Source organism: Micropterus dolomieu, linkage group LG17, assembly GCF_021292245.1.
Source record: "Micropterus dolomieu isolate WLL.071019.BEF.003 ecotype Adirondacks linkage group LG17, ASM2129224v1, whole genome shotgun sequence".
Taxonomy (NCBI): Eukaryota; Metazoa; Chordata; class Actinopteri; order Centrarchiformes; family Centrarchidae; genus Micropterus; species Micropterus dolomieu.
The window spans coordinates 25,226,280-25,253,676 of NC_060166.1; the positions used below are offsets into that span (position 1 = coordinate 25,226,280).

At 41.8% G+C, this 27,397-nt stretch overlaps 1 protein-coding gene across 2 annotated transcripts in view; it reads left to right on the forward strand.

Moving 5' to 3' along the window:
* Window positions 1-27,397, forward strand: part of ift80 (intraflagellar transport 80 homolog (Chlamydomonas)) — a 40,897-nt gene that overhangs the window by 1,492 nt on the left and 12,008 nt on the right. For both annotated transcript variants that reach the window (XM_046073101.1, XM_046073100.1), the window contains exons 2-9: window positions 71-131; window positions 441-662; window positions 2,994-3,104; window positions 3,237-3,305; window positions 5,905-6,014; window positions 8,634-8,723; window positions 8,807-8,944; window positions 25,940-26,119. In XM_046073101.1, coding sequence (XP_045929057.1) covers window positions 95-131; window positions 441-662; window positions 2,994-3,104; window positions 3,237-3,305; window positions 5,905-6,014; window positions 8,634-8,723; window positions 8,807-8,944; window positions 25,940-26,119 — 957 coding nt within the window. In that variant the 5' untranslated portion in view covers window positions 71-94. The remainder of the gene's footprint in view (window positions 1-70; window positions 132-440; window positions 663-2,993; window positions 3,105-3,236; window positions 3,306-5,904; window positions 6,015-8,633; window positions 8,724-8,806; window positions 8,945-25,939; window positions 26,120-27,397) is intronic.

A 27,397-nucleotide genomic window follows, 5' to 3' on the forward strand; every position in this document is an offset into this window, starting at 1 on the left:
TCTGATATAAGAAGCTTTACAATGACAGTTACTATCACTAACGGACAATTTCTTGTTCGTGTAACGTTAGGGATCAACAGAGCAAACATCCACCATGAGACTGAAAACATCGCTGCTACAAGAACCCAAACATATCCTTTTTATAATGTCGTTAGTTATCTAGCCTTGTATTTGTGTTTCTGTGCAGCTGAAATATATTTTATGTAACAAAAACTTTCCTGACGTACCATTATTATTGTAGTTCTATCTATCTACTAGAAGTAATGATATAATTGTAGTAATAACCTAACACCTAAGTTACCGTACCAAATCTTGAATCTGTTCATTCTTTTTTTTTGATGACCCTATTTATTGCAGAAGCTACTATGGCATTTCATATGAACAACTAAAATACCTACCCTAATAACTCCACTTGATAACTTTCCTTAACAGCAGATCACATAAGGAACTTGTGAGTTGTGTTGGCTGGACCACAGCTGATGAGCTGTACTCATGCAGTGAGGACCACCATATCCTCAAGTGGAACCTGCTGACGAGTGAGACCAATCTGGTTGTCAGATTGCCAGAGGACATTTACCCCATTGACCTACACTGGTTCCCCAAAGCAGTTGGTGGCAAGAAACAGAACCAGACTGAAATCTTTGTCCTTACCAGTACTGATGGCAAGTCTCTTTATTCTCTAAAATTGGCAAGCAGGCTATGGAGCTCTGTAGGAGTAAATAAAATGTATAGGGAAACTATTAACTGAGTTTTCACTCCTCACTGGTCTGCCTCTGGCCTTTTTTCCGCTCAGCTCCTCTGGTTTTATTCTGAGTAGGATGACAGTGTTTTGCTTAATCACGAGAAGATCTAGGCGACAACTCAGGAGTTCTTCTTTATAGTTAAGATTCATACCTTTGCAGTAAAACTGATCTCTAAACAGAATAATCCAGTTTTCTTTAGGATAAAAAGTAGTATTGCAGAAAAGAGAATCAGAATCAGGTTTATTGCTAAGTTATTGTTAAGTAGAAAATATATATGACTGAAAGAGATGTACAGCTTTGTGCATTGATGTGCAGAATGTGAGGAGTGAGTCCCTATGCTCTAGTTTTCATGCGACCTTCAATGACAAATTACTAAAGGTGCATTTTCGTTTGTTTCTGTGTCTTTGTAATACTAAACTTGGCGACACATTCTGTAAGACATGAATCCACATTGCCTCTTATGTCTCTTCTTTGGCTTATATTAGATATAAACACACATAATATGGATGTACTGTTATGGCAGGCGATGTGTGGTCACAACACTAATGGCAGTGTAGGGTTGCATAAACACACCCACAAACTGAAGCAGCAATTTTCTCTGGCAGACTAGAGAGTAGTGAAAACTCTGTTACGATTCACTTTTTTGCAACTTTCTTCTGCTTCTTGCCGTGTTACAGTGAAACAAATATCAGTATTGCTATAATTTCTTGCTTGAAATAAATTTGTGTTTTTTATTGAAAGCAAAAACATGATAGACCACACAGTTTTATTTATTGTAACTATGGTGTGCACTGAAATACTTCGGCGCTAATTTTTAAATCTGGATTCTGCAGAAGGTGTTTAACATTTTCTAAAAGGTCTGTATGATATAGATGTAGCAGAAGCAGTCCAACAGCCAGGGTTTTATTGTATGGAGGACTCCATATTAATGTTGTGGCTTTTCCTAACCTTTAGTTGATTATTCAGCCTCCCCCACCTTGTTTTTTTGTATAGTTCTTGTGCAGTTTGACCTTTTTTCCAGTCACTAACATTTTATGAAAAATAGTTTTTTTGTGTTACATTATATATTGCTATTTTCTGTCTCTGCTTTCAAAACTAAATATTGAACATCTAATTAGTTAAGAATACATTAATTTTGGATGCCTACTATTTCTCCATGGCTAAGCACCACTGCATAGCTTAGATGCCTCATTTGCCATTCTACTAGAAAGGATATTTTGTGGAATGGAAGTAGATTTGTCCCAAAGAGCACTAAATTAAGAATGAAGGATATCGCTGGGCCTTCTTTTTGGAACAAAAGTCTCATTCTCTTTTACCCTGTGTAACTACAATGTGGTGTCATAATATATTTCACACAAATGCGTTGTCAAGAATTTCTCAACAAACCATTTTAAAAAGTAAATAGCAAAGGGTTAATGTGTTGACATGGAATCATAAAAAACACCTCCCAGATAACAAGCAAACAAAAAAATGAGCAAACCAAAGGTATTGTACCCAGAATGTTTGGCTACAAAGATAATTACTGTTGATGTGAGTGCACATGTAAAAGAAAAAGATATTATAAGTCCTTAAGTACAGCTGCACATTCCTGTTATACTCGGTACCTGCTGGGCCAGTGACATCCACTTTTGTTGGGATGTCCAAATTTAGAAATGGGAGAGAGCAGCAGTATGCTGATTTGCAGTTTTAGGCCGCCAGAAATTACATAGAACATTCAGAATTTTTTAATACGCACTGCCACAAAGTATATGTTAGGCTAGCGTCTTCAATAACTGTCTCCATGCCTGATCACCCTTCGTGTCTAGGAAATAGAAAATTGCCCTGATTTAATCAACAGAAACCCTTCAGCCTCACTTATACCCTTTATGCTATAAGTTTGTAATTTAGCTGGAGGGAGAAAATATAGCTTTGTTTATAATTGTTGATAAGGATCTGTGTTAGGGGATGATAGTTAATATACTTTGTAAATTATTTCTCCTCACTGTTTTTCTGGATTGGCTGTAAAAAAAAAAAAATATATATATATATAAATAAATAAATAAATAGTTTGGCTGATTTGCCTCACGCAGCAACCTCAATCACTCAAACTAATGAAACCCTGGTCTCTGTATTCTGTGTAGAAGAGATGGAAAAGAGACATCCACATAGTAGCAGGGAATTACAGCAGACACTAGTGTTCTGAATTATAGATCGTAAGCACCCAGGCCTTGAGAGTGGCAATACAGTAAGCCTCTTTTTGTCTGTTCACAGGGAAGTTCCACCTGGCCTCCAAGATAGGGCGCATTGAGAAGAGTGTTGAAGCACACAAAGGAGCTGTTTTGGCTGGAAGATGGAACTACGATGGGACTGCACTTATCACAGGTAAAGATGACAGGGACATACATATTTTTATTACCGTTGAACAAATACTGGTTTAATCTGCCTGCTATATATTTTTCATCAAAATTAAATAGTTTATATCCTTGAGGTCCACTTAATCTTTGTCTTTAATAGCTGGAGAAGATGGACAGATCAAGATCTGGTCAAAAAGTGGGATGTTACGCTCAACACTAGCCAACCAGGGTAAGGCGAAAGACCCTTGCTTTACTTCACTGAATTTAAGCTACATATTTGTGTGAAGCTGCTATCTGTGATTTATATATGACCGCTTAACCAAAAATGTATGGAAAAAAAGCAACGCGGAGCAAATGGTTTTGTTATGCATGCATCCTCTACACTGTATACAATTTTTGCCTGTTTAATGAGTTTAATATACTCTCTGCATGCCGGTGTGTGAGCAATATTTACACTTGTCCAAATATGATTTCTTGAAGACAAAATATATTCTATACACTATTACACTATATTGTTATTTTTTATATGTAAGATAGTATTTCACATGTAATAAAAGACCAACAGAATGGTGAGTGTTTCTGTAGGATTGCATCTCATCATTTTCACACAAACAGGTAGTTAGCAGCTAGATAATAACAGTAGATAGTAAACATCATTGTTTTTACCTTATCACCTTAAAGCCACTATGTGTCGTATTTGAAAAGAATTCAGCCCTATGCCAATATTTTTACATTAAAACTCTCACAAAACTCTTTAAAACTACACATGAAAGCTGGTACACTCTTAATGGCCTCATCTGCTGTTATCAGCTCATCCATCATGATAAAGTAACTTGTGACCAACTGTAAATACAGTAGTAATATCCTGAACAATAAGGCTAGACACTGCATAATCAAGGTGGGTATAGCCCTCATCTATAAATATTGATTCTCATCATTTGAACGTCGGTGTGAGAAAGAGCCGATGTGAGATTTAGACTGATACGATTTAAAACAGGTCACATTCATAACAGCTGCCAGCCAGTAGCAGAAGCCATGTGCAGCCAGACACTGACCAACCAGTTGCAGGCGTTTAGTAAACACAAAACAACATACTGACACCAATTACACCCTCTCTATCTCAGTCTGTCACACAGACACACACAATACTGATTTATTTTGGATTTTCTGGCTCAAAGACTGCCTCTTATGACAGAGAGAGAACTGATTAAAAGCACAGACACAGAACTTTTTCGTTTTGTTAATGTGTATCAGGGAAGCCATCTCCTTTTCGCCATCTCTACTACACACGTTCACCTCCTCTTCTGCCTCCTGTTTGGCTGTAGCAAATAAATCGCTACACTTTACATGTTGCCTAATTCTATTCCAGACTTTCATTTTAGTCTTTTTAATAATATTGTGCGTGCATTATAAAAGTGAATGTGTGGTTGTTGCAGTTACCAGCATATCCCTCCCGTGTAAGTGTGTCTGCGCTTGCATGCTCGCAAAATGATCTGCAAGATTTGCATTTATGTTGAAGCCGCCTTTTTACTGAAGCCAGATCATTTAAAATGACAATCAAGGAGGAAATGGGTTTTTTTTCCCTCTCCTTGGCTGTGCGATAGTGTTAACATGCATGTGGTGTGTGTTGGGCTTAATTGTGCTCAGCCAGTACAACCAAAAGCAAGAGTTAGTCTTCCAGTTCTATGTTTTTTTTATTAAAAGTGCAATAAAATTTCAAAGGTTTATAGGAGTGGAGTTTTATTAAAAGCCATAAAAAAGACTCCTAATGATACATTTCTTTATCCAGCATTCACATTACAGATGGCTTACTTATTAATTGATTCATCATGCTGTTTGACTTATTAAATATTTCTTCTCAGTTGTGGGACAGAAAAAAGATGGGGGCTGGATAAAAGTTGGCTTCTGGGGAAATGGATGGCACACTCCTGCTGAATGACGGGTGCTGTGGAAAACCTGGCAGGGGCACAGCAATTCAGCCCCTGTATGTAGGAACATTTTTTCTTAGCTGGCTGTTTGGAGAATGTTCTGCGGGGTGGTGGGCTGCCCAACAGACCTACAGAACACACCTGTATATAGTAGCGTTGATACACACCAACCTCCACATGGCACTCAGATCACTGCAGGTGTTGCTTCTTTTCCACTGAGACTCCAAGACACACACACACACACACACACACACACTCTACAGAAGCAGGCTGTTCTTCTTGGTTACTATGACCCATTTTAAGAGAGAGGGAGAGAAAGAGAGAGCTCTACAAAGACATTGGAAGTGAGTGAGAGAGAGGGAGGAGAGAGGAACTTGTCTCAACCCCTCTCTTCGCCTTTGTCAGATTTAGATCATGTGACCAGTTGACATTTGTGAGAAACCACATGCACCTGGAGTGGGGTTAAATGTCAGGCCCTCTCCCCTCCACACACGTGTAGCCACAACCCGACTCTCACACACACACACACACACGCACACGCACATTTTCCCTCACACATGCGCATGTAAGCTGTATTGTAGAGGCTAGGCAGATTTTCTCAGCTGGTGTGGTGTGCCTGCATACTAAGTGTTCCAAAGGCTGAATGAGGTGAGATATTTGAGGGAATATGATACCTTCTAAAAGGAGGAATTAGCACTGATGTTATCCAGGAGCTATTGTTCATACAAACTCCTTGTTTGTCAAAGAGATACATTCGTACACAGTTTTCATTCACAAAAGAAATATTATATCAAGTAAAAGGCAAAGTCCTAATGTGTTATGCGCCCAATCCATTGCTCTTGGCTTGAGGTTAATACTGTAGTCATCTGCTGTGTACCTGTGTTTCTGCATATCTTCCAGGGTCTCCTGTGTATTCTGTGGCCTGGGGTCCAGACTCAGACAGAATCCTCTACACATCAGGAAGACAGCTAGTCATCAAGCCCCTGCAACCCAGCGCCAAAGTCATACAGGTACACTTTATGTATTCTTTTAAGAGGTAAACATCTACATTGGTTACTTAAGATTAGTCATAGAAGTCAAATTTTTGAAATACCTGTAAGTAACTGTTACTGACTCAAAGGTAACCGTATATGACATAAAATTAAAAACTGTCAAAAATTGTTACTACATGAATCACGTGGACAATACCTTTATTATGGTCTATACACACGCTCATTTTTTTCTAATTATAAAGAGTAAATAGATAATTAATGTCAATGATTTTTACTTTATTAGCCACATTGGCTGTACTTGCTATGCCATCATCACAATGTGCTTAACTTGTTTAAAATGATTAATTAAATGAAAAATCGTTTTTTCAATAGATTCTAGGTCATTATTGTTGACCCTTTTCTCTCTGCTCTGCTCGCCTGCCATTAACCGGTCTTGTGTCGAGTTGTGCATGCCCGCCAAGAACTGCATGTATGTCGAGGTTCCTCGTGGGTTTATTACAAATACTGTTTAAAAATGATATAATATTCGTTATGCGGTTCATTAATGGTTATAAATGATTTAAACGTCCCACAAGATGCACACACAATTCAGCACAACACCGGCGTAGCTGGTGCTCTGTCTCTCTTACTCTTCTACCACCACATAAACTAATCCACACGTGCACACCGACGCCCCCTATCTTAAGGGTTAGGGTTAGAATTTAGGATTTATTCATGCACTTAAAAAGCTTCTTTCTTCTCACATTTTTATTTACAGCATTATATGTTGATATAGTAGTTCTATGTAAAATCAGGGTTGAGCACCCCCATATAGCCAAAATGACATGATGATGGTTTCTACATGTGTCACATGACCAGTAAAGTGTTGAGGGAGGTGAGATACCCTATTCTGTGACTACTAACGTTTGCCAGGCAGAGGTTGTAATTTAGCTTCTTTGCTGTTAAGATGGCTACCATTTAGATGTGTGCCATATGTCAAAGCCAACACGCGCCTTTATTATCCAGTTCCTGTCTTCACTGGAAGATTTGCAGGCTCTGTACAGGAGCTTTTGCAATTTGTTGATTTTTACTTCTGAGTATATCTTTATACAATATAGTGAAATTGATAGATTTCTTTCTTTATTGTGGCAAAATGTGAGCTTCCCAATGGATCGTTGAATTAATAGCATAACAGACTCGATATAAATATATTACTGTGTAATAAGCAATATTACTATGGACACACCAAGTCCCTATAGTAACCCTACAGTTTTGCACAGTGTTGTAAGTTGTCTTTTTTGAGTTTATGGGCTCTGTAGCTACATTCATGTTATCTGCTTTGCCACTTATGTAGTATCTAATGTACAGTGTCTTTTCTGTTGTTGATATCTTTGTGTGATAGTTTTTCTGTTGTGTGTGTGGATTTTGCTTATGATTTGATCTGTCGAATGACCTGACATCACTAGGCCCTTTGGCTCTTGTAGCGTCATTGATTTGTTATGCTATATAAAGGCTAAATAATAGAAATATATTGCTTTCAATAGATCTCTATGTCTTTGAGTGCTTCTGCATTAAGGAAGGGTGCAGCACTGAAGACCTTGTCCATATAAACATTTGTTTATTATTCTTCTTGAAGCCGAATAGCTACTGGGACCTTAGATAAACAGTGGAGGGTTTAATGTGCGCCTTCTCAACCCTTTGCTTTCTTTTAGCTATTATCACACATGCATGGGCAGGCAGAAGTGTACACACATACATACACACACATCCAACTTCATCACCTCTCCTTGAGACCCCCTTGAGACCAACACAGTGATGCGAGTCAAACCTATGTGGGCTCAGTCTGACATACAGCTTCATGTAAAGAACCCCCGAAAGATCCTCTTTGACATTTGCATTCCCTTACACAACACACGTGTATTTATCCACATGTGTTTCCCTTGGGTGCATGGAGTGAGCAAGTGGGGTACAAAAAATAGAAGGCGTGTGAGAGTAGGCATGTAGAGAGAGCAGGAGCAAGATAGGAAGGAACATAATAAGGCTGGTGACAGGCTTTATGCTCTGTGTTACACACAGTGTAAAGAGTAAACTCTTAGTTAGGCTGATGTGAGACATTTCATAAACTGCAAGACCAAGAATAACTGCAAATCTCTCTGGAGTTTACTCAATGGAAAAATGTTAACAGACGACAGCGTGCAGAGATAAGTTGTGATGATGTAGCATTGATATGTCTGTGTTGCTGTTTTTGCCATCAGAAACCAGAGATTCAGTTGGTTTAATACTGACTTGATAGCGGATTCAACAGAACCGTCCACATCAGCAGCAGCCATCTTGGTTGTTTTTGAAAGTGCCTCAAAGGCACTCCTCTATATCCCATATTAGATGAACAGTTGTGATTGGCCCAACCTGGATCAGGTCGGTTGGAAATCTGTTTGAATGGGATCTGACAGAGCTAAAAAACATGAGCTTGCAGATTCATCTTGTTTCCAGGCTAGAGAAGTCATGTATGGATCATCAACGTCATTATGTTGTGTTGACATAAAATTGAGTTCGCCCCCCCCCCCCCCCCCCCCCCCCCCCCCCCCCCCCCCCCCCCCCCCCCCCCCACCCCCCACCCCACCCCTGTGTCTCTCTCCCTCCCTCTCTCTCTCTCTGTAGTGGAAGGCTCATGATGGGGTTGTTCTGAAGGTGGACTGGAACTCAGTCAATGACCTCATACTGTCAGGTGGAGAAGACTGTAAATATAAGGTGGGCAGTGTTTGAGTATACTTGTAGACGTCTCGGTGTGTTGAATTGTTTTTTAACTTTCAAACCATGTCCTCCCTCAATAGGTATGGGACAGCTTTGGCCGTCTGCTTTACTCCTCGTCGTCTCATGACTACCCGGTCACCTCTTTGTCCTGGGCTCCAGATGGAGAGGTGTTTTCTGTGGGCTCCTTCAACACCCTGCGGCTCTGTGACAAGACTGGAGTAAGAAAAAAAACCTTTATTCTCCATCAGTACCTCATGTTGTGTGCCATCAAATAATATGAAGTTATTCTTTTGCTACAGTGGCATGTCGGCAATTAGCAGCTGTAGAAACTCAAAACTGTTCATATTGGAGAGGTGGTAATTAGCCCTCCTCAGTCTAATACCCCTTTCACACTTGACCAAGGACTGTTAAAACAGTGATGGGAATTACATGCCATTGTGTGAAAAGGTAATGGATGATTTTGTTCTATCAAAGATTGCACCACGTCATTTCAGTGAAAGAAGTTCTGCTTGTCATTCGATAAAATGATGCAGATGCAGGTTTAAGGGAAGTTATAATCTGCTTGTCAGATGGTCTAATAGCTTCGGAAACCCCCTCCGGATTCGGCATCCAACATCCAGCATGCTAGATGACACAATCCTGCACAAAACAAAATATGCATGCTCTTGACCCTAAAGCAAGGATTATACTTTCCGCGAGTACGCGAGGATCCGCTACGGTCTGCATGAAGAAAAAATTGTCATCAGAGGGTGTACGCGTTGGCTCTGTGAGAACGTCCGCGTGCCTCCCCTTTTTTATGACCGCACGGACAGGTCTGCGTGCCGACTACACTACCAGGCCACCAAACGATCGACTGCGCATGTGTGGAACGAGTCTGCCAAGCTGACTCCAGAAAGTAGTATAAACAGAAGTCGTCCACATCCGCAGCTGTCCGTGTGCTCCTCCACTCCCAAGTAAATTCAGGCCTTAAACAAATCCCTGATCTTGATCATTTTTTGAGGACATCGAACACTTTTAATTGATTCTTTGTTTGGTCCATAAAATGTCAAAAATGTTGATCAGTGTTTCCCAAAGCCCAAGATGACATCCTCAAATGTCTTGTTTTGTCCACAACACAATGATATGCAGTTTACTGTCATAGAGGACAAAAGAAGGCAAAAATTAGTTACGGTTGAGAGGCTGAAGTAAAAATTACTAAAAAAGGATTAATCGATTATCAAAATAGTTGCCGATTTATTTAATATTTGACAACTAATCGATTATATGACTAATCGTTGCAGCTGTACTGACAACCTTTGCAGCTATGCAACTGTAGAGCTTTGGCTCCATGTTCTTTCCGCATATTGTAAGCCTCTGTTTTGTGTATTTTATTTGTTTATTCTCATCTACCAATATGACATTTATGCTTTGCAGTCAGTGAAGTCATTATCCCTAAAACATACTGTATCTATGGTACCCTGTCAACTTTTCCATTGCAGTATGGTTTATATTGTGCAGCTCACCACAGGCCTTATGCTTTCTATACATTGTTCATCTCTGTAAACCACATTCGGCTGCATGCCACATGTTCTTGTTACCTGGTGCTGATGTTAAGTGGAGTTGTAATGAGAAGGGAAATGAGAGAATGATGAATGGTAATTGTTGTTTTATTATTGCTGAGTGTTTGGCCAGGAACAATATTACTAGTTCCCCACTCTGCACTCGTGGGACGTTAAGGGCTTCTTTGAGTTTACGTGGAGACATCCGTGTATTACTGTTTCAGACCTGTTGTAATGAAAACAAACAGCCAAGGCTAGGTTTTTGTATGCTGATCACCAGGCATTTCATGCTCCATTTTGATTTAATTAGGATCAAATGGCTTTTTTTTTCTGGAGCACTAAAACCAATGGGCTGGAGAGAGGTCTGTGCCAACACACATGTCTTCTCCAGAAGAGTAAGGTGTGTGTTTGTATGTGTTTTGGAGAGGTTACATTAATATAATGTGTAGAGTATGAACATCCAAACTGAGACTGGGGAAACCTCTTAACCTTGACCATTTAATTTTGGTTTTCTGAACCAGGAATATCAATAGGTTTGAGGAAAATTGCCAGATTATAGTCGTGAGTTGATGAAATAATTCAAATGAAGCCAGCTTGTAGCCTTTTTCTTTGTGTAAACAAAAACAGAAATCATAGTGCTATTAAAACTATAACAGACAGAATTACAACTTGCTCCTTTATTTTTTGTAATGACCCGATTCACCTTACGTCCTCCCATTATGGGTTTGTTTACATGGTTGGTTTGTTCCATTGTTCTGTCATTGCACCACTTGCTTTGCTGTGGTGTGTCTTGGTTAAGGCGGTGTGATGATGATGACAATTATGATGATTATGGTTCTGCCCTGCTCTAACTGGAGGAAGGGTATGCTTGCATTCTCCTCCCTAAGCCCCTCTGAGACAGTGTGTACTGTAGCATGGCGTGGGAGGCTTGCTCAAGAAGAGGATGGGGGGGAAAGAGAAACAGAAAAAGAGTTTAGAAAAAGAAAATCCCCCTCAAAGGTCACTCCATCTGAGTCGCTTTCAACGTGTGAAAAGACACTCACTCCTCTCACGCATAAGTTAGAAAAAGTTGAACTTGTACGCAAAGGCACACTTGGTCACTGCACTGTAATTACGGCAATGTCATTCTGCGTGTGAGTTTACACACAAACACAGAAGCTATTAACCAATTACAAGGGCTTTACCTGTGTAGTTGCTGTGGTTTGTTTGCGGTGCAGTGTTAAGCAGTGCGAAGAGCCTTTTCAGTTACTAGCGTGACTAATGGGAAGGAGTTTCATTCTGTATCTGCTGCAATGAAACCTTGCACTTTAACGTATTGCTGCTGGCTCAGCAGGATCAGCCCTGCGCATTTAACCCCTTCACCTCCCGTCCAGCTTGGCTCTCTTCTCGTCCTAAGCTCAACTCTCTCCTACTCTTTTCCTCCAGATTTTCTCCCTCCACGCACCACAGGACAGATGTAGTGTGTAACCCCCCTCATTATCACCGTGGAGGGAGAGAGAACGCACACAGACACATACAAAGTTTACAGCGAGGCTAAAGTGTTAGGAAAGATAAGTCTTGCTGTTCCAGCAAGACACCCATGGACTGAGCACAAATTTTGTTCTGTTTGGCTTTTCCATAAAGCAATAAGCATCAACATTTAGTTATTATTGAATACGTTATTTAATTATTAATACATGTTTAATCATTTTATTTGCAGTTTTGTTGAGTTCTTGTGTGTGGAGTACATTTTCTCTTCACAGGAGCTTTAACAGGACACAAGGCACAAAAGGGTTCCCTGTCCCTTTTACAAGATTTGGGAGAGACAATAAGTCAGTGTCTGTCTGTGTGCCTGCCATAGTATATGCATGTGCCCACATGCCTGTGTGTGTGTGTGTGTGTGTGTGTGTGTGTGTGTGTGCGTGTGTGCAACCATTGCCGTGCAAATGTGCCTGCGAGACAGCAGTCTATTTACGAGGCGCTGCAGCTGGTGTCTAGCGTCTGGACCCTGTCACGATCCCTGACACTGTCACTGGCTAACAAGTAGGACTCATTGTGCCAGGCGAGCACCCTCTCGCTTCTTTTTCTCCGCCTCCCCCCCGCTTTCCTCCCCCTTCTATTCCCTTTGCTTGTTTTTTTTCTCTTTCTACTGTACACCCATGCTCACATACATAAGTGTAATAGCTGCTTGGTTTTGCTTTTCCAATTCCTCCACAATATTTGACTCCCCCTTAATTTTTTTAAAAATGTAAAACTCATCGGTTGGATGAGAAATCACTATATTTATGTAAGATTTTCTTTGGTCGAAATTAAGCGAAAATTCTACTTTCTTAGAGGATAGCCGGACATTGTCCCATATTGTCCCAAGAGCTGATTGAAGTTCAGTGTTTTTGCTCAAGGTCACATAAACAGGGCAGAATATTGTAATCAAGAGGGCGTGAACACAGCTTTTATTATTGTTTCTTTTGGGTTTATGCTCATTTAGGACTTAGCGAGTATTCAAACTGAATACATCTCTATTCCCCTCCACTCTCCAACCCTCTTCTTTCTACTCCCCCATTTTTAGTTTATACTGAACCACAGGCAAGCTAGTTAGGATCATCAGATGGTTTTAATATTAGCTCAGTTTCAGGGTAAGCTATTTCTTACAGACATCCTTGTCATGTGTAATAAATAAAATGTCTCCTTCTAAGTGGTTTACATGCTTGCATTTTTCCTTCCACACTTTGTATTTCAGGAAGGTTAAAATCAAGGGCAACTGGACTTGGTTGAAGATACCTGAAGAGCTTTTGCCTCTCATCCGAGGGGTTTCTTCAGTTCTGACTGCCTGGTGAGGGAATCCCAACCATTTAACCTTTTTTAGGTTGTTATCAAGGTGATTGATACCACTTAGTTTGTTAGTGCTCCTGGCTGTTGTAACGACAGTCAGAGTTACGTGAGGCCATGTATGAACGACCGTGCTTGGCATTGACACATAAGGCCAAATGTTAGCGTATGTTCCTCTGTTTAGCGATTGTCTTTTTTTTTTTGTCACCGGTATTGTTGGTGTTGTTCCTGGATCTTGTGGCTGTTTGGCAGTCTGGCTTTCCGGCTTTCCACAAGCTTTAGGCGCCTCCTTCAGGTGTTGTATGCTCCTTCTCTATGGCTTTGGCACTTGTTGGCATGTTGTCAGCTCGTTGGTGCAGGGTTCTGATGACCCCTAGCTAATGCTCCAGAGGGTGGTGAGAATCAAAGAGTAAATATTGGTCTCTGTGTGGGTTTACTCTTTAATTTGCAGGCTTTTGTCCTCTTTAATGTAAACGTCACAGTCCAAGAAGGCCAAGCTCTTGTTGCTGACATCCTCTCGTGTGAACTTGATGTTACTGTCCACGGAGTTGATAAGTTCTGTGAAGGCTTGCACTTTCTAGGTTTTAATATTGACCCATGTGTCGTCCACATATCTTTACCAATGACTTAGGGCTGTTCCTCTGAAGAAGTTCAGGGCTCTGCCTTCTACTTCTTCTATGTAGATGTTGGCCACACCTGGTTGACTTATTCACAGACATATTCCACAATGTGATAACAGCTGTCACCCCCACAAAGTTTTGGGAGTGGTCATAAATGATGTATCAAAGTTATAGATCAAAATGTCAGCATTGTTCTCAAGAGTTGGTTAACACCACTAAAACCACGTATCTACTTGTGGATACTGTTATTTAATGCAATGGCAATCATGACAATGAATAATTTATTATCTCTGTGATTTTCTTTCAGCTCCACTGTTTTTGGAAAAACAAAACTGCTTCTACCCTTATCTCCCTACCCACCCGGACTACTTTGTGCCTGTACATTGATCTAACAGCGATTCTGTATGAACTTAAGTGGGAGACTGACCTATATCATTTTCCTTCCTCTTTGTCTGTGAGAAACAAGCACACATTCCTTTTTAAAGAGGGAATTCTCCCATTTTGTGATGATAAATGTAAATCCCTTTCTATCTTTCCTCTTTTTGCTGTACATGCCTCACTCCTCCCTGTGTCAGGGTGTGTTGGACTACCTTGTGCTTCTCAGTGCTCCTCCTCTTGGCTCCCTTTCCCTTCTGCCTTCCCCGAGGCCCTCTTTACCTCCCTTTTTTCTGGGTGAGTCTGGGGGGTCCCCCTAGGGTCTTTGTGAGCCTTGCTCAGCACTACCACTCTGGGAATGGGTCCATGTCCAGCTGGACTTTCTTTCTTTCTTTCTTTCTTTCTTTAACGTGCAGCCTCACTCTCTATAGGATCTTTGTCTGCCATCCTTATAGCTGCCAATCATTGTATTCTCTCAGAGAGTCTATCATTCTTGACTGTCCATTAGTTTGTTGTTTTTAAGGCTCTTCTTAGCTGTTGACTGTCATCCTCTATGACATGCCAACTTCTCCCTAATTCAGGGTTCCCTGTCTTCTCAGGGAGTCCCTCTAACAGTTTTCCCCCTCTCTCATTGGGAAGCATACCTGAGCGTGTGCTGGCAGTTTGCTGCCAACCGCTGTCCGGCCAACATCTGGAAATTGTCGCTGCTGGAAGAGAATAAAACGGCCAGAGTTCTGGTCCTGATCGTGAACCACAGTTAGTGGAGCATGAAAAGGCAAAAGAAACCACTGTAGATTTATTAGACTGCAAGCCTTTATCTTTTTTCATCACATTAGAAGGGGTGCGTTTAGTACAGTATAGTTCAGATGGAGAAAAATGTCACTGCAAAAGAAGAGAAAGACAGCAGAAGTAGGACAAACAGACACACAAAAAAAAACCCTTTTTATATAGCCTGTTCAAGACGGGAATGTTGCACTGTTATTCCTTCTTGCCATTCTGTATAAAAAATACAAACACTGAATGGGGAGGGGGCATTGTTGTTCCGCCATTAGGCTGGCAGTGGAGGTCGTAACAGTGCTGAATCGACGTCTGTGTAAAATGGGGGAGCCGGCAGGATGGGACACACTAGGCGACGACGCTGTTGTGTTATACGTCACGCGTCTTTTGCTTCCAGAAACGCCTGCATGCTATCTAAAATCACACACTGGGGCAGTATTATGCTGCCGTTGTTTGGCTGAGTGTAAAAAAGCAAAACCGGCATAATGACAGGTCTTCTTTATGGCCGCATTTCAGTATCTCTGTTTAAAAAGGGCTGTAGAGGATAGGGGTGGAAAAACAACGGGGTGGGGTGGTTGTAAAGTAAGTCAAAGTGAAATTATTTGCATAAGTCTGACAAAGAAAGAGCATGTGCACTTGAGAAAAGATGGTGACTTTAGTATTTGAAAAAAGATGAGTAAGTTTGAGAGCGTGAGTGTGTCAGAGAGAGAGAGCAAGAGCGAGGGAGCATTGTCAAACAAAGAGAGTCCTGAGTCAGCAGCTGAGCAGTTTTCTCCCCAGGCAACTGGGCAGGGCGACTCCGGCCGCCCCCCCCCCCCCCCCCCCCCCCCCACTTGTTTTACCCCTCCCTCCCTCCTCTTTCAAATCTGTGCTTTTGCATGCTATTTCTTGCTCTCTGCACTCTTCCTCTCTGTTCTCTCACTGTCGTAGGCCTGCTCTCTCCGTACACTGTGAACTGGTAGAAAGAGATCACAAGTTCTGAAAAGGGCAATTGGGGTCTATGTCACCCTTCAGAGCTCTCTTCCTCTGCCGTTTTCTGTCTTGTTTTTATAGGAATAATTTTACTTTTAAACACATTTTGAGGTTGCCAGGCCTGTTGAAGTTTGGTTTAGAGTGTGTGAACAGCATAAGACTGTAAGATGCAGTACTTACATGTAGACTTAATCTATCATCCCAAGGAGCTCATTAGTTTCCCTACCAGAATGGGAGGATAATGGTTTCTCCTTTGTATTCCAGGTTCTTTGTGCCGAACAGGCTTTGGTTTTCTGTGTTGCTGAACTTATTCTGGCACACTCTGTGGAACAGTGTATACTAAGGTCGTTCTTGCAGATGATTGACCCCAATTTTTTTGTGCAAGCGCATGTGTGTGTGTTTGAGCCAGTGACTGTGTGCACAAAGTGGGTTAGAGTAAAAGGCACTTGTTGACATGGTAATACTTTTACACCTCTCTAGAGTTCGGCTAAAGGCTTGCCTTGTTGGAAACCAAAAAGGAGGGGAGCCTGAAAAAGAGCTGAGAAAAGAGAGCAGTTGGAGGGGTGGGGGGCGGGGTAGTGTGGAACTGTCCAATATATCCTGTAAAGTTGGCCTAGGCAGTGAGGCTTGGAGGATTGGTCTCCATAAAAGATGGTGGTTTCTCTTTCCCTCAAGTTTCTCTCTCTCACTCTGCTCTCCTCCCTCCCTTTTTTTCTTTCCCCCCCCCCCCCTCCCCCGGGCTGGAGTAAGCGTATGACAGTGAGACAGTGCCCTGCCAGCCCCTCTGGCAGAGTCATCATTCTTAGCGGCACTAAATCACTACCTTCACTAGCTAGACAAACATGTCACACTCACAGAGAGAAAGGAGCAGAAAGAGAGGAAAGACGGATAAAATTGTACAAGGAGTGAGGGTGATACTGAATGACGAAGGCAGGGAGCAAATAAAGTGCTTCAGTGGTGCACACAAATAAGCTAAAATAGAGCATGTGTGTTACTGGGGTATCACTTCAAACTTTACTGCCAACCCAGAGTTCATTAAGGGCTGTTATTGAGGACTAGGGCTGGGCTGAAGGCAGTGGACCATGGTCCAGAAAAGGATTATTTGAAAGGGTTTAATTTTGGCTGCACCCTAGGGTTCCTCCCCCTTTCTGCTGGCTTTCGCATAGATCAGAATGTTGTTACGCTTTGACGTAGCTTAATGTGTGTGCTTGTATTGCTGTGTGGATACCTGTATTTGTTTAAGTTCTATGAAACCAGTATTCCTTGGCCTGTGTGATTTCTCTTTATAGAAGACTAGCCAAGATGTAAGAATGAAATTTAGACTATCTATTATCAACACGCAATACATAACACTGAAGAACAGTTTAGAGGCCTGCTTGTCAGTGTCTTACAAAATAAACTCTCTGTGTCTGCAGGGATCCCTTAGAAAGTTGTCTCGGCTCATTGGCAAAATGAGTGTAGGCCGTTGGATGAACTAAGTCATCCAGTATATTGTAGACCTACCAGCAGTGGGGCACTAGGTCCCTTGGAGAGTAAAGGGTCTTATGTGTTGTGCCATTTGTAGCATGCCAAAACACAGTCAAATACCGAAATTACCTGTGTGTGTGTGTGTGTGTGTGTGTGTGTGTGTGTGCATAGTTGGTGCTAATAGAATTCTGCTGTCCAGCTCACAGCTGTGTCCTGCTGATGAGTCCCAGGAGGCCCCAGCATGTGTCTATGGTTACTATGTTGAGGCTCCAGCATGAAACCATGTGTAGATCATTACTCTCTCTCTTTCCCCCTCTCTCTCTCTCTCTCGCTATCTTCTAGTTTGTCTTGCTTCCTCCTCGCTCACCCACCCCTCTATTTCTCCTTTTCCCCTTGCACGACCAAAGCTCCAACTTGTGCCACTCTGCACTCGTCCCAGGCCCAGCCTCTGTATCTCTTTAGCTGAGCCAAGTGGGTATTACAATACAGAGATTTGCAGAGCTGAAATGGGCTTAAATTATATATATATTGTTATTGTGTATTGTTGCAGAGTCAGAAAATGGAAATGGTTTATTGTGCTGCAGGCAGAGAAAACACAAAGGGCTGGTAAGTTCACTTAGTGTATGTTGGGTACTTGAACAGTTGGAAAATTACATTATATTGTGTTGCAGGCAATAACTTTACAATACAAAGGAATAAGATTCAATTTCTAGCTTATCTTGCTGTGTACATTAAGCCTGGATTTCACCAGGCACGGCTGCATCTCGTTCTGCCTGCAATACAGCCGCCGAAGCTGGTTACGGCCATTCTAGACAATGCTTGTGGTTCCACCAGATGTGCCGCAGCCAAGCTGCAACCTCTGGCTTTTACGAGTGAATCCATCCAGGAAGTAACTTAAACTTGCATTCTGACTAACGGCCAGCAGGGGGTGACTCCTCCGCCAGAAGAAGTCCTGTTCCATTATAAATAATGGTAAAATGACCCTACTTCTAGTTTCAAGTCTTCTTCAATACAGCATGATGTTTATTTAGTAAATTATGGTCCTATTTAGGAGAAAATAGACAATAAAGCAGCTTTAGTAAGGGACTACTTTGTGATTGACAAGTGTATTAACTGCACTGACAAGTGTATTAACTGCACTGTGTAACTTTAACCAGTACTGTTGAACAAGCTTGTTAGGAGTTGCCTGTAAATTTTTTCCAGGAAGTACATTTTGTTTTAAGCCTGTTTTTAGCTAGCCAAAATTAGCATCCCAGTTAAAATCACATGTAACATGAATAACAGATAACACCTAGCTAACCAAGCTTGCTAGCGCCACCGTCTCGTCCAAATATGGTCACCTGCCTGGTTGCAAAAAATCAATATGGCGTGGCCAAACTGCCAAACTCGAGGATTCAAAACGGCATCCACAAACCAATGGGTGACGTCATGATGACTATGGCCACTTCTTTTATACAGTCCATGGCTACAGCATGTTGTGCAGAGCAGATCAACTGGACGGGAAGTCAGGCACATAAAACGGAATAGAGAATGAAGTACATTTATACAATAAAACACTCACAGCAGAATCCTGATCGTTTATCAATAATAAACACAATTAAAACAGATAAAAAAGAATCAAGGTGTTATACATAATTTATCCACATTACCCCTGTTTTAGCCTCGCTCCACTGGCTTCCTTTCTGCTTTAGGATTGATTTTAAGATTTTATTGCTTGTCTTTAAAATTTTAAATGGGTTGGCACCTTCTTATTTATCAGAACTTTTACATCTACACAATCCTGTCAAAGCACTGAGGTCATCTAATCAGATGCTCCTCAATGTCCCCAGATCCAGGTTAAAAACTAAAGGTGACCGAGCCTTTTCAGTAGCTGCTCCATATCTTTGGAACAGTTTACCTGTTGAAATAAGAATTGCCCTGACTCCTGACAATTTCAAATCCTTGATAAAGACTTATCTTTATTCACTGGCCTTCAACAGAGTTGAGTAGTGACATTTTTGACTTCTTTCTACTTTTGTTGTCCTGTATATTTGTTGTGTATTGTGGAAAGCACTTTAGTCAAGACACACAAGTTCTTTGTGAAGTCAAGGATTGCTTTTGTTAGACATGTGCTACTGACAGGATTGGTTGCATGTTTTGTAGTTCTTACAATCACAACCTTACAAATTCCTTAAAGAACTGCTTTTTGCTAATTTGTTTATAAACCTACATGAGCTAGAGCGTCAAAGGGTAAAGGTTGAGTTATAAATTTCTCCCGTTACAATATATCTCATGTGTATAGACCTGAGACTTGTATCTAGGTAGTCTGCTGCTCCTAGGTAATTTGTGAGTGTTCACTGTGTGTGCAGGTAGATGTGTGTATGTTAATCTAGTGTGATCATAGATGTTTAGACTATGCGGTGTCAGGGAACATTTGAAAGTAGTCCTCATTCGGTTTGATAGTTTGTAATTTGACACAGAGGGTTAAGCTTTAATATGAAGCACAGCCCATTAAATAGCCCTCATTTTCCTCCCAAAGAGCATATTACTCATTTACCATAAAAAATAATTTATCTTCAGGTATTGCTTGTGGATTTATGAAGTGTACATTGCACTTTACAAAAATGACTAAGAACACAGTCTTGGTAGGGTTGTTGCATAAACATAGTAATTACTTGCATAGAAATGTAGCATTAACTGTCACTGTATAGGAAATCAAATCCAGAGTGATGTGGCATTGAAGCACATTGGTGGTTGAGTAAAACTGTAACTCCACATTTAAACATACACATTCATTTACAGGTAATGAGGTTCATAGTCACAGCGTCATCTCTAGAAAAGCTGTGGTTGATTTGGATTGTGTAGTCCATCTTAGAAGTCAGTTCTCAGCCATGCATAGGTCTGAGCTCAGCTTGTCCTTATCCTTATAGTCCACCCCATCCCCCATGGAGGGGTCAGTGCAAGCTGACATTTACAAGGCCTCCTTATCTGCTGAGAGATTGATGAACCCTCACACAAAACCACCTCCTCCTTCCCTCAAAATAAATGGCTTTTTTTAGTTTCATTTTCAAACTTTTCAAACTCAAAGTTTTTCATCATACAGAATTGGTTTGGGAATGGGTATTGTCTTGAAGAGTAGATTTGTGTCCGCTTTTTCATACATGCACACACTATGACTGTTTATGGCTAGATAGTTGCCTGTATATGTCTGGTGTCCATTACACTCAGACATGTGTGTTGTGTTTATTATGTGCATGGAGTTACACTCTGTACCTGCACTGTCAGGTCCTGTCCTGCACACAGACACACATGCAAACTGAAGCCAGCTGTCTTTGTAGAGAGTCTGCCATCTGTTCTGATTTATGTAAGACTGTTAACCCTGGACTAAGTTGGCTCCCACTAGCCCACTAGCCCAGTGATAAACTAACATAGAAGATAGCCCTGTGTAAAGTGTACACACTATTATAGGCTTGAAAAATCTGGGGCTTTTGATGACAATATCTTTAATGTAATGATGAGAGAAACCAGTACTTTTACCACTTCTAGCAAAATTCTAATTTCATCTTGCTAAACAGTCAGAACACACATAGATGGTAAAAAGTTGGGTTGAAAAGGATTTAATTTCAGACCTTTGTCCACAATATGTATTACAACATAAAAAAGTATCAAAAATTTACAAGATATATGCGGCTTTAATCAATTGTTAGCAAAGGTCATTCAACATGTAGGTAGAACTTTGTAACTTTTTATTTGTTTTCTTTTGTTTAGGAAAGTTTCTCTGTAGCGTCCACGGGATCTTAGATGTTGAACATGTTTATCGCACTCATTCATACTATCAATGTTGGCCACAGGAAAATTCCATGTCATTTAAAGTGGATTACACATTGGACTATCCCCTTGTCTATACTGTTGTCACATGGCAATGTGTAACTTCATGTAACAACTTATACTTGACATATTAAAACATTGCAATTGAGAGGAGTGGATTTTGATAGGGCTACAGGTCTGTAATAGGTCGTCAATATTTACTGCAGTATAATTTCTTACTATTTATATAGTACTGTATATGTACTACATGTACATCATTGTGCTCATCTTTTTATACCAATGCCCAGCAGTGTTGTAGCTACATAAAGTGCAGGTTTTTAGCAGTGTCACAGACTCGGGTTGACCCATTAACACTAATCGATGTTACAAGTTTTTCCTAGATGTTTGCTTCAGTGTGACAGACGTGCCAGAGATGAAGAGATAGAAAAGCATAGAAAGTCTGGAAATATCATGCCCCCCATTTTGATTAGCATGTTGTTGACTTGCATTGGGGCTGGGGGGAGCAGAGAGCGGTCAGGGCAGACATATTTAATGCTTGTGAAGTAATGGGGCTGAATCAGCAGATAGCTCCACTGGGAGCCATTAGTCCAGACATGTGTCATTAACCCTTTCCCTGGCCCGATCTCCACCCCCGCCCACTCCTATTCCCCTCAGCCTGGGCCATGAAGACCAGAGCACTGTTTCAGGTAGTGCAGATAGGGAGAGGGGGAAGGGGTAAACCAGTGGTACAGATACACGCTTTCATTTTCTCCTTTGACTGTGTTGCTAATGTTTTCCCTGCTCCCCTCTCAGTCTGTTTGCTTCTCTCTTTTTCAGTGCTTTGTTTTCAAGATAGCCTGTTCTGTGCATGTTGTTTCAGTCAATGTTTCATATTCTTGGCAAGTCTTACATATAACCATCTCCAGAGCAAGTTAAATAAGGGTGTTGGATAGAGTTAAAGTTATGCTCCACTACAAATATATATTTTATGTAGGCTTTGCCTTTAGTAACAGGTTTGGGTTATAATTTTGGGGGGTTCTCAGAGTAAGAACGTCCTTGCCTCTGAGCGTAACTTTTTTTTACGTAACCTTTTCACAGGCCTTCCCATGTTGGCTACGGCTGCAGGGCAACAATAGAGAGTAGGGGCAGGCCCACAACACCTGCCAGTCTTAATGGTAAACATATGTCGAGAAATGCAGAGAGAGTGAGGAGGAGGAAGAAGGGCGGAGAGAGAGGGCAAGCACACTCCTTAAAGAGGCTCTGGTTTCGTAGAGTGTGTGTGTGTGTGTGTGTGTGTGTGTGTGTGTGTAAATGTGCTGTTGTCTGCAGAACTGTCAGCATGTCTGTGTGGGCCTATGGGTAGGTTGCATGCTCCAGGCCAGGGTCTGTGGATCATCACTTGAGTCTGCCCCTGAAACAAAAAGAGATCCAGATAGTAACACTGTCAGCCAAAGTATGGTATACGGTAGTGCAGTGTTGTTATTTTGTGTGGTACCACAACATCCCAAAGGGTCGTTTTACCAGTTTAGCACTCCAGGGTTTGTCACCTACATGCAACTAACGTCTGTGCGTCTGAGTCACATTAACACACACATGTCAACACACACAGGATGCATGTGTGGGTGTTTTGCTTGGTGCTCAAAGTGATCATCACAAGTGTTAAGACTACCAGCCTTGGTCTCCTGCCATGTTTTTGACACATTAGTACATGTGTGGGCGTGTGTGTTCCTGTCTGCATTGTAGTGTATGCCTAGACTTACATGCACAGCCATCCGTTGCTGCTATATGTACACACATGGTCTGTGTGTATAAGCTCATTGTAAGTTCGAGGGGGCCTCCCCCTCTCTCCCCCAGAGCTCAGCTGAGAACTACACGTCATGTCTGCCACCTTCTCTCTGACCACAAAGCTGCCCATTATGGACAGACAAAGTTCAGTGACCAGAGAGTGGACTCAAGCTAAATGAAGGCTTAAGCCCACTTTCCACATCCCACTTACCCCCCCTAAATCTTCATTTTGGCCATACTACACTCCTTTTACATTTCTGCTCTTTCTTCTCACTGTATACAGTCTCTCTGCACTAATCTTGAATCTTCCTCCAGCCTTGTCCAGTAGAGTTCGCAGTATGTAGTTGAGTTCAACCCCTTTTTCGCTGCAATAAAACCAATGGCCAAACCAACTGCCACTGGTTCACCTCCCCATCTCCTCCATCTCCCCCATCTCCCCTATCATCAGAATAGTCCTCACATCCCTTGTAAGATCTGAAAATACAAGTCTGGCTTTGTTGTCTGAAAAAGAAATAAATGGCATTTTCAGAATGATGACATACGTCTGCTCAGACACTGTAGCAGAAATGTGCTTATCATAGATGCTGATCCCACAACACAGGTGTTGTCATTGATGTGTATTTATGTGTATGTTGTCAGACAGTATTGCTTCAATAAATTAGTTATTTGATCAACAGTCTCAATGCAGTCTCAAATTGCGTCCAGCCATCCAAACATCTAAACTCTTTACCAATAAGGAGAGAAGGAATAAATGAGAGAGATGCAGAGATTTTGGGTCTGAATGCTGCTTTGGAAAAGGTTTTCATATCCCAGGTTTCTCCTCTGCTGGCGCAGTCTGACCATCTCAGGACTGCTATAAGAATCCTACTGTGTCCCATAGTCAGACACCGGCTGACAACTCTGACAGGCCTGAGGATTTTCACCTCTTTTACACACATGCACACGCACCTTCAAAACAGACACTGGACACTCATGGGAGGGGGTTGAGCTCACATTTCTTTCTCCCTGTACACACACAAATAAATTACTCTGATCTATTATCTTATCCTCACAATTACTGTATTTAACATTTCTTTCACTCATCTATACTTCCACTCTCACACACATTCACTCACTCACACACACACACACTAACACACACACACACACACACACACACACACACACACACACACACACACACACACACACACACACACACACACCCCGATATTCCCATTTGCTGGCTTGCCGGCTGGCTCTAGAAAGAGTCAAATGGCTCAATGTGTTAAAAGCATTACATAAGCATGGATCCAGCAGTGCTCCTCGGGCCGATATCGTATGTCCTGCTTCATTACAGTCTGGTGTATACATTCAGCTGCATCTCTGACCCTCCATCCATCCTTCTCCCTTCCATCCCTCCCCTCTCCTTTCCCCCTGGGGGGCTTTAACACAGAGCGGGCCATCTCAAGATGTTAGCCGAAGAATAGATGACATCTCTCATTATTGTAAATGTTGGCCCAAGCTGCCTGGCTGTGGAGCAGCACACGAACAAGCACATGGATGGACTGAGAAAAAGAGAGAGAAAAAAAGAAGTAAAAAATTATATATATATAAAGAGAGGCTAATTCCTGTTTAGGATTTTTAAGTAAGGAAGCTTAGTTGCAGAAATTAAAGGGAGAGGAGAAGCGAAAGAAGTTAAATAGCAATTAATTTAACTTTTAATTTAACTAACTATTTCTTTCTAACTATTTTGGGTCCTGATACGACATTAACTGCTGGGAGGTTGCTGACCAAAACCAGCTGAGCCGTGTGTGTATGATGCTGGCAGACAGACCAGGAGAGGGGGAGAGATCCAAGCAGCGGGCCTGTAACCTGTAGCCTGCCGACTGTTACCTCACGCCACACCTCACATCCCGCAGCTGCTTGTGTGTGAGGCAGCGAGCACACTGAGACCTTTTCTCCAAACTTCACCGCAGCACTTGGCCTGCTGGACCACACTTGTCTCTCCATCGCAGACAGCACTGGGCTAACATTAGCACTTTTCTTCCTACATAAGCAGTTTATAGTGTGAATGTATGTATTTGTGTGGAAGATCACAGCTGAGAAACCCCTAATGCAACTCAGATCAGTCAACCACTTGGAGGTCAGGGAGGGCCGGGTGAGGATGAGGAAGGCTGATGGTTGTGGTGGCTGGTGGCTGAGCGAGAAAGTCAGCAGTAGTTATAGCAGAAAGATTCACAACAAATTATATTTGGAGGGGATAGAAACTTATTTAGTGTACCTAACTCTGCTAATGTAGCTACTGTCTGGCCTTATGAGTGATGTTCCTGAAAAATCACAAATTGAACAACTTTTAACTGTTGGTGGATCTAGATTCAACTGTTTTTGTGTTGAATTAAAGCAGAAGAATGTCGTGATACTCCACAGAAGAGGTGAAGGACATGAGTGTGGAAAAGCAGTAGCAGGAAACAGAGAAAATAAACAGATTACACAGAGAAAAGGGATGCCTCAAGGGAAACAAGGACAGATGAGAGAGGTCTTGTCTTACATGCTGTAAAGGGCTTTGTGTCTCTCAGTTGTGTCTTTTGCCATCACTGACAGTCATCAACAGTGCAGAGTCTGGCTGACTCAACGCAACGCAGCAGACATGGAGACCCAAGCTCTACGTCTTTCAAAACGTTTATTATAAAAAGAAGGGCGGGGTCTTAATCAGCTTTTGGCTTCAGTTTGGGGGCTTGTATATAACCACCCCCCCACCCCCTTCCTCCCTTTCCCCCTGCCCCCCGTGTATGTAATAAATGAGGATAGCAGAGTGTATGTTTATGAGAGCGAGTGCTGGACTTGGCAGGGCCGAGCGCTACTTCAGTGTCTCACAGTTCATCACAGCTCAATGACTGACTGACTGGGCCCCTGTCTTTCTAGCAGAGTTTACTTTACGTACACACACATACGCATTCACTAATACATGACTCTTGACTCTCACCGTTTCTCTTCTCTAAACTTCTCATTGTTTCTAGATGCAAAGCTGCACCCCAGGTAATTGTTTGAGATTGTAGATAAATATCTGTAGCCATTAACCATATTGTTCTCTCTCTCCCATCCTCAGTGGTCCTATGCGTTGGAGAAGCCCAACACAGGCAGTGTGTTCAGCTTGGCCTGGTCTGCAGACGGCACCCAGCTGGCTGGGGCCTGTGGCAATGGGCATGTCATATTTGCCCATGTGGTGGAGCAGCATTGGGAGTGGAAGAATTTCGTGATCACCCTTACCAAGAGGAGAACCATGCAGGTAGAATGAGAGCCACACACACAACCCCGCTCATGTTTCTGCTCCTTTTAAACTTTAAAAAGTCAGTTGTCTATGGACTCAGTGACTGATGTCAATGTTAAGTTTGAGTTCATTTGATGAAACAAAAGAAGTGATAAAATATTACCGGTATGTTAACGCATTTATTAATTAATGCTGACAATTATTTTATCACACATTAACGCAGTTTTTATTATTATTATTATATTATTTTGAAAGTCTGTTGCTCACTGGCTCTGAATACACATCAAACCATGGGTCACAGGAGGGGTGGGATGTTGATCAGCCTGCAAATCACCCACCCAAACAAGCAGTGGGGGGAGGCTTCAGCAGACTACTTGGATGCAGCATGTGGGAGAAGTAGATAAACAAAAGCAAGACATGCGAACAAATGCCATAGTGAAGTGGATAGCTACACACTGAATGCTGATTAGTATTGGGGAAGATGTCGATCTTAGGAACGTTCTTAAAATCACAATGTAGTCGCTTGGCCCCATGGGGTTGCTCTTTTCTCCGGTGATCAAAAAGGGAGACAGCACTCCGCGAGTAAACACCAGGCGTTTTATGGATAGTAACCATGGCGACGGCTTCTACGCGCTACACAGCTGTAGCCTATTTTACTTAAGTTAAAATTATTCATTACTTTACCTGATAGGCATTCATCTAGTTTTGCGGGGGTGCTCTGCCGTGCGAATTCCCTCCTGTTGATGTCCTATTTAGTAAACAGTAATAGATTCTGGAAACTCACAAACACGAGGATCAGTCTCTCTTCCAATGATTTGTGCTGGGTGTCGCGTACGAAAAGTTCAAGACAATTCACCTTCGGCGGCGAGCGTGTGCGTGAGGTGACCATTTCACATCACTCTAACAGGGACACTTGCTACTGAACATAAACTGTTTATGCTGCTCCCTGATAAAAGAAAAATGTTTCTGCTGATACCTGTTCAGAAAAAAAAAACAAGGAAACAGATTTATGTATGTTAACCTGCTGCTAAGAAGGTGCGTGTTACGATGTTATGATCATGGCTCTCGACTCTGGTAACTTGTTTTATCAAGCTAGATTAAAAGGTAATGCCTTGGCAGTGGCAAATAGCTTTGGTTTTATATTTGATTTGATTATATTAATGTTTAAGATGAGATTTACAAGAAATATTTTGTTTGCTACTAAACTCATCAGTCCAGAAGAGGGCCAGTCTGTTACAGCCAGAGCACTGCTTATAAGCAGCATCGGGCGGCTGCTGGGGGGGGGGGGGGGCCCCC